This window comes from Erigeron canadensis, chromosome 4 (genome assembly GCF_010389155.1).
Source record: "Erigeron canadensis isolate Cc75 chromosome 4, C_canadensis_v1, whole genome shotgun sequence".
Classification (NCBI taxonomy): domain Eukaryota; kingdom Viridiplantae; phylum Streptophyta; class Magnoliopsida; order Asterales; family Asteraceae; genus Erigeron; species Erigeron canadensis.
In genome coordinates, this window is record NC_057764.1 from 494,415 (window position 1) to 504,541 (window position 10,127).

General features: G+C 32.1%; 1 protein-coding gene across 1 annotated transcript; it reads left to right on the forward strand.

Annotated features, from left to right (window-relative positions):
• The first annotated feature begins 1,621 nt into the window (after positions 1–1,621).
• LOC122595289 lies at positions 1,622–2,899 on the forward strand. The gene is made up of 3 exons (XM_043767630.1): positions 1,622–1,688; positions 1,803–2,110; positions 2,861–2,899. Exons 1-3 carry the CDS (start codon positions 1,634–1,636, stop codon positions 2,897–2,899), a joined length of 402 nt encoding a protein of 133 aa, XP_043623565.1. The 5' UTR covers positions 1,622–1,633.
• The last annotated feature ends 7,228 nt before the right edge of the window (positions 2,900–10,127 follow it).

The window sequence follows — 10,127 nt, forward strand, 5'->3', positions numbered from 1 at the left end:
GCCTAATGGTTTCCTAATTCTAATATTATTACGTACATTACCATTTGTTAATCTTAAGCCTAATGGTTTCCTAATTCTAATATTATTACGTACATTACCATTTGTTAATCTTAATCCTACATGAATAATAAATTTACTAATATATTTTTTATAATTTCAAATAATTTTATTTTTATTTTTCTGATTTTTTTACCAAATACAAGAGATGATTTCCCCTTATTTTTGAGATCAATCCTCTTTTCACTACCAAACAAAACAAAGGAATTTAATAAATCTTTCAATCAATTTCATAATTTTATTTCTCTGTTTGAATTTCTCTTTATCAAAACGTGCCAAAGGGATTGGGAGGGAGTTGCGATACTATCAAGAAATGAAATACTTACTGAATTAATTTAAAGATGTAAGTTTTTATTAAGTACGAGTATAGCATATAAAAGTTGGCCCTTAATGCTACAAATGCTAGCAGACAAACTAAGATTCGAATGGTCGATGCTAATTATTCATATATATAAATTTCGGGGAGAAAAAAACAAATATAGAAATTGCCAAGATCTATTTTAATTTTCAAAAAGCGATTGATAAAGGAAGGAAGACATGATAATCATAGTTCATAAAATTGATGAAAGGGATGTGTATGATATATAAAAGTCGATGAGGCAATGGGCCGGGCAATGAAAGAGCAGAAAGAAGTAGCTAGAAAGGAATTAACGTACGTTCAATAATGTAAACATCGATCAAACAAGAAATATTACGTCACTTTGTGGGATACGCTTCATGGGAAGACGTACCGTCATTAATTAAGACATGTTGTACGCAGTACGAGTACTATTGTGTTGCATCTTGCAATTCTAATTAAGACATGTTGTATCAACCAATATATTTACACTGTGTGGAGAAAAATCACATCTTTCTAACACCGTCATTAATTCATGAATCAGTTACAGAAATCCCAGAGTTGGAATTATAACTAATTAACTATTACTTTACTATACCAAATATATATATACATACATATGGAAGGAAAGTGAACTTAGGAAATGACAAATGCTATAGGCCGGGCTACATATATTTTGATGTTTTATAACCCAGCTGGCAAGTTAAAGAGCAAAGACAGTCGTTACCACAAATTGAGACCAGAGCACATATACTAAAAAAATCATCATGAGGCAAAACCCGTGATTCACATTTATGAAATCTTAGTGAACTTATGAGCAAGGTTTCATGCTGCATGTTGCGATAAATTACCGGCCATGTGCAACAATCGTTACGTATAGTAGGACATGAATTGGTTAGCCAAGATACAAGCATCGGGTCGCTCGTAGGCCCAAAAGCTACTGTCGATATTTACACAAATATCTGGGCGGGCTAGCTAATCATGCATGGATAATTTCTCTAGTATACGTGGTTGTCCATCTGCCAAGAACTAAACCTTCAAAGCATCTATAAAGAGACACAAAAACTACTCATTGATTCACACAACAAATTAATTACTAAAGGCCCGATCGAGGGACAACATACACTAAGCTTTCTGCCAAAACCATGGGGGTATGCCTCTATATCTAAAAAAGTTTGTTAGTATTTATACTATATGTATAACTCATGCTTGCCTATCCTATCGTAGCGACTAGGAGAAATGGATAGAAAACTTAGGCAGACTAAGATCAAGTACCAAAATGATATTGCTCCAGGTAAGCTAGTCCTGCGTCTAATTGTCCATCTTTTTTCCAGACAAATTTGTCGATCACTTTTTTTTTTTTACTCGATCAAGCGAATAAATATCATATGATTGATGTGTGTTGCAGAGTGGTCATCATCCAACTACAACCCACCATGGAATGCTGACAGTACGCAACTGACTGAACTCTTTCATGGCGGGTTCCAAACGATCAGGTCCCTTGAAAAGGATGTATTCATCACTCATCTAGCAACACCAAACTTTGCCACGTATGCTCAAAGTATGATGAAGAAGGAGACTAAAACAACAACTGATGAACTGCGACTCGTCAAAGAGAATTTAGAGAAGTTGCTTTTGAACTGTGATGGAAAGAGCAGACGAGGGAGTACATATACCGAGAAGGCCTTTAATTTTGTCGTAGCACTATATATCCAGGTTTATATATATAACGTGATGCTCAAATCCCAACTGGGACAAATGTGGTCACAAGGAAAATAGTATTTTTCAGACAAAGTAATATATAGCAACATTTTACTTTTACTACTGTATTTAATTTATATATTCAAGAGATTTAGATTAACACATTAGATTTGTTATGGCCCATAAACTTAAATTTGTAAGTATATATAGATCTACAAATAAACCATTCTAATTAATTATTTGTATAGTCGGTTTAAGGCGGCCGGTTGATCATAGTAGCCATTATTTAGAGTAACGAGTAGATTAGTGTGCAGAGTGTGTCTAATTAAAGCATTGATCACTTGAAACTAAATTATGTTGCACGTACGTTTAATTATGAGCTTTTTGTATTTATATATATATTGGAGTACGTTATTGTGAAATATCTAGCTAAGCTAATGTATCGATCTATATCTGATGACTGCATGCGCGCATGCTAACTAATTTTTGTGTAGACCTGATACTGGAACTGTAAGAGGAAATTAAACGATGTGGTATATATATATATATATGGCCGGATCGATTCCAGCTGCAATTGGTTAGAAAGAATTGGGCTGAAACTAAAGGAAATTAAATGAGAAGTATATATAGTAAGAAATAGATGCATGTTTGACGTCGCTGTCCAAGTTAAGTGAACTGATGACCACACCACGCGCGTACTCCACCGTAACAACGACATGGTGCACTGATTAAGAAGTTAATTGGAATATGTTTTTTTTTTTGAAGGGAAAAATTGGTGGAGGTGGCCGGCATTCGGTGGTCTAGCTAGATATATAGATGCATATCGTTTTTGAAGCATTTGTTCAATAATTTAATTTGCTTCTGAAAGATGATCGAGTAATCGAGATGACGATGGCCTCTTCAATTCTAGCTAGTTATGCAATGTATGTTTTATAAATGAAATGTAACTTTTATGGACCGAAGATTTCCAATGGCAGTAATGCAGTATTAATTTAAATGATATAAACATGCAATATATATATAGTTGCAATTTTTGGAGAAAAAAATGATATAAACATGCAATATATGTTTGTTCATTTTTTTTTCCCGGCGGCTATTAGTAGCGAGGTAGGCACTTGTCAGGTGGTTACATTTTCATCCGTACTTATTCACGATCTCACGATCTCATGTTTTTCGATGTCTAGCATAGCGGGATCAATGATGTGATCGTGCGACTCCGTAAAAAACTTCAAATCACCCTGTCAAACCTTCAACTTCGTCGCGTCGCCAATTGGTCTTTCTAGGAGTTATGGACCTTTTTTTTATATGTATTTCGGGTTTTTTGGATTTTCTTCTTATTATAACTTTCGGTCCACTAATGTTTTTTGGCCCATTCGAATTTTGCTTGCTTAAATACATGAATGTAAACCCTCAAAATTTCATTTTCCCGTATACACATGTGTGTGTTGTAGAGTGAAATATCATAATTTTCGGTATTCTATTTGAATCAACGAAATTTAAAAGAATTGTTACTGGTATTCTTAGAAATCAACAGGTTCGATTATCTATCCAAAGTTTCCGTCTTATCACTATGTTAGTTTATTGACTTTTAATAGATCAGAATGATGTTTTTAAATGTTCTCATTTAAATTGTGTTCTCATTTGATACCGAATAAAATTAAAATACCTAATAATAAAACATAAAACGATTCAAATAATTGAAGAAGTAATGTGTAATAAACTAATTTTTCGGGGAAGGCCTATTATACATAACGAAATCATACTCATTATCAAAACATAAACATATATTAATAATTAAAAAATAAAGAAGTTGCATTGCGTACGAATATCAAGTACTAATTCTTGATGGGTAAGTTTGAAAAAAGTGAAACAAAAAGTGTACAATATATAATTTGAATAATACATATAAATTTATCAACAAAGACCATCTCGAACGCTTTGACTTTCTTCGGGTTGTTCTACTCTGATACAGTCCATACATGCACAACACGAAATCGTAGATGATTGGTTAACATGTGCTGGCTTAAGATCTTCAAGATGAACTCATGTCGTCTTATTTTTTGATGTTAAAGAATAAGTCATAATGAATCTATAATAGACAACAACTAAATTAAAATAGATAATAATAACAATAACATAAGAATTCAGTGTTAAATAATAATAATTATGATTATATTTGAACAAAAGTATATAATAAAAAAAACCCATTTGGTAGTCGATCGTATGTTTTTTTTTTGCCGTAAGTTTTTTTTATTGTTGAGAATATGTGCGGGTTTTACTAATAATAATAATAATAATAATAATAACAATAATAATAATAATAATAATAAAGTTCCATAGTAGCCCCATCACTCACTTGAATCTGATTTCGAAGTTATTAGGAATCGTGGGCTTCAATTTGTTTCATGTTTTCCTAATTTCCTCACGCACACATGTATTTATAATAGCATTCACATAGTCACATATCATTCCCTTTTCATTTGTCGTGGCTCACGAGCAGCTTGTGTGATTTATTAAAAGTTTGTATATATTATTTCTAGAAGTTTGTATATAAGATTTAGTTTAAAATATGATGATAAGATTTTGGGTTTTAGATTTAGATTAAATCATTTGGTTTAAAGTTAATTATTAAAGGTTAGGGACCAAAGCTGAAAGTAGTGGTTCATGATAGGGACAATTTTTGTAAATAACTCGAAGTCAAATTACGAGATTACCCATCATGTGCCAAACACGTGACCTCCTTTTAACGGATGTTTATGGACAGGATCAAAAATGTTGACGGAGCAAAGTTTTTTGGACTAAAACTGTAATTTATTAAACTTATGGACGAAAGCTGCAAGTAGAGGTCTACGACAGAGACCATTTATGTAAATAACTTTTTTTTATTAAAGGTTGGCCATTATTTATTAGATAAATATTAAAAAAATAGAAGATTAATAAGGAGGGAATATTAGACTAAAGGAGGGTAGTGCTCAGACCCGTCCATTGGACGGGTAGTTTCAAGATATATAAATCTTATAATAATTGTGAAACAAAAAGTGTATGACCAATATCACAACTTAATGAATATGATAGCCAAAGAAGAAACATATGAAAATTAACTTCATATAAATATTGATTTCAGTTTACTCCTTTTTTTTTCAACTTTAGTTAAATAAAAAGAGAAACAAAAAGTGTATGACCAATATCACAACTTAATCGAAAGATAAAGAAGAAACATATGAAATATAAATCCATATAATAAATTTACTTATGTAAAATAAAAATCAATGGATATATGTTATCTAAATTAATGGATATGTTGTCAATCGATATGTTAATCAAAATGAACAATAATAATTTAAAAAAAATATCAAAAAATAAAGGATTAATTAGGTTATACAATAATAATAATTAAAAAATATATAAAAAATAGAGAATTAATTACTTTAGAGAATTGAAGTAGGCTCAAGGAAGGAGATTCAGAGTGTCAAGGGTACCCAACCCCATTTTTAGTTATACGTACTATAGATGAGTCGTGTACGTAAATTCGATACTCAATAAAGGTTTTATACAATTATTTCTACTTTTGTGTCACATTTTAATTGGAAACAGAAATGGTGGTTTCCCTGTCTTAGGGTTCCATGAGACAATTAATTTAAAGAAAAGTGACAAAATATGTTCTTCGTGATCAACATCCACGTACACTGGTAATTTAAGTAATCACAAATATGCTATTCTTACTTCATGTATTGGGCATCAACCTCTTTTTTTATAGGCCCTAATAACGGACTAAACCGCCCATCCACTCGTTATGGGATCACTGATTCGTTAAACTTTATATAAAACATTATTTGGAATCGTCGTTATAAATTAAAACAGATCGATTTTGCATTTCCAAAACCATTTATATTTTCTTTAGAACCCAATGGGAGGGAGGCAGTTCCACACAGTCACCATGGGAACAACGCTCCCTCACCCCGGTTCCGCACGCGAGAGCAAATAATCCAAGCCAGTTCTCTCATTTCTCATTTTCAATGCCTATATTATGGGAAGGGTCAAAGAGAATTTGTGAAAAATGAGGACAAAGAGGAGATACACTCTCTCCATCCTTAGATATTATTTAAAAAACCATATAATATGAACATAATAATATCTATAAAATAAAAATTCTATCATAAACGTTTTTTTTTAATTATATGAGAGTAAGTACTCGTGCGTTACGGCGGTGAGATGGTGGAGATGATAGCTAGGTTATAGAGTGTGATATGTCATAAAGTGTGATAAATCATAGGAGTTGATATGTCATAGAGTATGATAGTCAAATGTCTTAGCCGTACGGGCTCCGTCCTCGGATTTATAAATTCGTCGAAAGTATATCGGATGACATCTCTAATGAAAGAGCATGAAATTTTAAAAACACCCATATAATTTATAGAATTTACCGATGTACGATTTTTGAGATAAAAGATTTGGAATGAATTGGAGGAATAAATGATTTATGGAAGAGAGAGAAAAAAAATTATTGGTTGAGATTTGATGAGAGAGAAAAAGTATTATTTTAGGTAAATATAGAATAGATAGGAGGGAGATTTTGAAAAAGTATTAAAAATCAATATTGAAAATTTAAGTTCAATATTGAAAATCTAGAGACTTTTTGCTTTATAGTATAGTATAGATATAGATATGCCCGTACTCGAATTCACTTTTAGAGCTAACGCATTTTATATCTGGAAGCAAGGCTAGTTTATAAAATGAATGATTTGTAAGATGATTCATAAGGATACATAATTTTCATTTGTCTTTGAAAATTACTAAATATAATCATATACTTAATCATTAGTAAGAAGAAGATATGGGAAATTAAAGTATGTTATCCCAATAGCATCTAATAATAAAGAGCATCAGTAGTAGTAGTAGAGAGTAGGGACCATTGGGAGACCAAGGAATATAACTAAAAGCTAGGTACACAGTCAACATAGCTTTATACTACTATAAATAAATCATATTAAGGTTCATATAACAAGATATATCCACCGTTTAATTTAGATCCCCAAACATGGAGACAAACTCAAAGCAAAGAGCCGCAGGGTTCATGAAGAATAAGTTAGTTACAACCTTCTACAAAACCACCAAGCCACCATCACTTCCAACTACCACTCCATACGGTGGTTCCGCTACTGTCAACAAGCCAAGCTATACATCATCAACCATAATAAAGAAGGTTCCATCGTTAACCAAGCTCACAAACTTCTTTGTTGGGTCTGACGATTATGTTCATGGACCTAATGGTGGCAGTGGTGATGCTAAGGTAGACATGAGAGCTTCCCATTACATCTCATCTTTCAAAGAGCGACTGATCATAGAAGAACGCAACGCGACTAATGAAAGAGTCGAGATGTTTAGAAGAAATTAAGCAAGCTAGCGTTGCTTAATTTAATAATGAATGTGCTAATTAAATAAAAAATAATGTTGTGATGGTTTTAATTTGTGTGTGGGAGTGCTACTTAGCTTCTTGTGATGCTTCAAGTCTAAAAGTACTTGATGTGAAGTTTGTCTAAACCGGATTATCGCAAAGTGATAAGTCCAATTATGTCTTAACGATATAATGAAGAAGATTATGTATGTAATTAAAGTTATATGAATTTATGGTCAATGTGTCTTTCAAATCTTAACAATGCCAAATAGGCAAATAGACATGTTATTCAAGAGATAGTTTGACACTATACTTTTTTAAAGAAAATATGTACGAACATATATACATACTTTCTTCCCATTTTCTTTTCTTTAACAGCAGAAGCCAATTATCTTTTCCCATACTAGCTAAGTGAAAATTAAATTAAAAAAACGTACTTGGAAATTACATCGAACTAGTTAAATTGCCTAAACCAATGATCACTAGCTAGCCACCAGATTGATTAGCCTTGTTTATTGTTTTCATGTGACCGCTCTCCTTAAAGAGTGTTTGTGAGCGCTCTCCTTATATATACCAGTAGCGAAGCTTGAAAATTTTCAGTGGGAGTCGGGATCTAAATTTTCTTTTCCCTAACATTATTTTTTATAAAATGGAAAGTCGAAACCGAGTATATCAAAATTTTTCTATGCCCATGATATATATTGCGTTGAAACGTAGCTATTGATACCCGGTCAGGGTTTTACAACCAGACTATCATCACAATAAATAAACTACATATACACATTTAATTAGACTCTTCATATGTAACACATGTCGTTTATAAAGTATGGATTTATAAAACAAGTTCGCCTAACGGCGTCAAAATAAGCGGAAGCATAAAACCAAAACGTTTACAATTCCTACTGGAATTGTTATTTAATAAAACTGGTGTTACGAATCCATACCATAGCAACAATAAAGGAAATCCACAAATGTCATCAACTACTTAAATGACAAACAAGTCAACATATGGTCTTGTCTTGTAAACCCAAGCCATTACGATAATCATAATAAAGGTTCATAAATGTCGTCTAAATATGTGAGGTCACTAGCAGGTAGCTAAGCATCTTTAATCATCTACCCAGCCTCACATGCATCTCACCAATCTTCAAACACTAACCTCGGAAACACAACACGTTTTAACGAAACAAGTGTCAATTAATTAAAGCTTAGTAACATAACATGTTAGTTCAACAAAAGGTCACCATTTAAAACATTACTTCAAACTCATCTCATCATATGTAAGACATATCATAATCACATACATCTACATAATAATCAACATAAGGGATATCAAATCCAATGATGTACATATCAAGCTAAATCATCATTATCATCTCAAGCATCGTCAAAAAGGATGTCAAATCATATATTGTGCCTATAACTTACAATCAACATAATCGTCTCATTTATCATGAACTATTATCATCATCTATGTTGTCGACATTAACCTCATTGCATCATCTACATACATATCGTATAGTCATGTAGATTACACAATTTAACCGTCACATATAGCTAAGTAGTTATGACTACTTAGTCATCACATATCAACTTTATCATCATTAACATCACATCATCGTATCTTATCCACACATATAGTCAAGTAACTTACGTTACCTGATCGTCACATAAAGTTAAGTAGCTTACGCTACTTAATCGTCACAAGAATAGGGTTGAGTATCTGATGTGCAAAATCGAGCTTTAAATTTATAAACTAAAACTACCAAAGAACTCACTACTACGCACTCACGGGCAGTGGACCCGATCGTTTGTAATATAGTCAAGAGGTAAGTCTGAGTTTGTTCTCAGGGGCTGTGAAATGATTAGTTGCTTGTTAAATGGTTTGGAAAACAGGTGTTGTTTCAAAATTTCCCTTTGACAATTAAATAAATTGATTTGCAAAATGATTTCATAAATTTAAAAGACAAATTCAGACAATATAATTTAAAGTCATCCATCTTGACTTTCCTTGACTTCAAATGTGATTGCATTTGATGAAGAACAAATTCTCTAGAGTTTAAAAGATAATCGTGACAAGATTATACTACTCACGTGGTACCACCAACCGTGAACAAATTATCGAATCACCTAACTACTAGTTGAATTACCCAAGTCGGTACCACCAAAACCAAGACAATTCTTCTAACAATCAGTTTTATTGACTATCAAATTATCAATTGAACCTAAGTGACAATAACGTGGTACCACCAACCGATATCAATCACGTTGCTAAAATTAATCTTTTCTTAAAATGATATTCACTATCATACCATGAACTAGTGATAATTACTTATAGACAAGTAACCGTTTTAAAATCACATACACATTCGACTGGTACCACCAACGAAGAATCATATGCAACCAATATCGAAATTAATTAAATGAAAAGAATTAAAATCATCAAGATCACGGAACAACGATAATTAAATAAACACTTTTGAATTAAAAAAATATAGCAATCACATTATCCGTCTCGTTTCATCAAGGTGGATGATCAAACAGTTAGCCACTCATGATCAATTCAAAATATTGAATAAAGTAAAAAAGAAACATTTACCAATTGTTTGAAGAAAATAAATTGCTAGACGAAAAGTA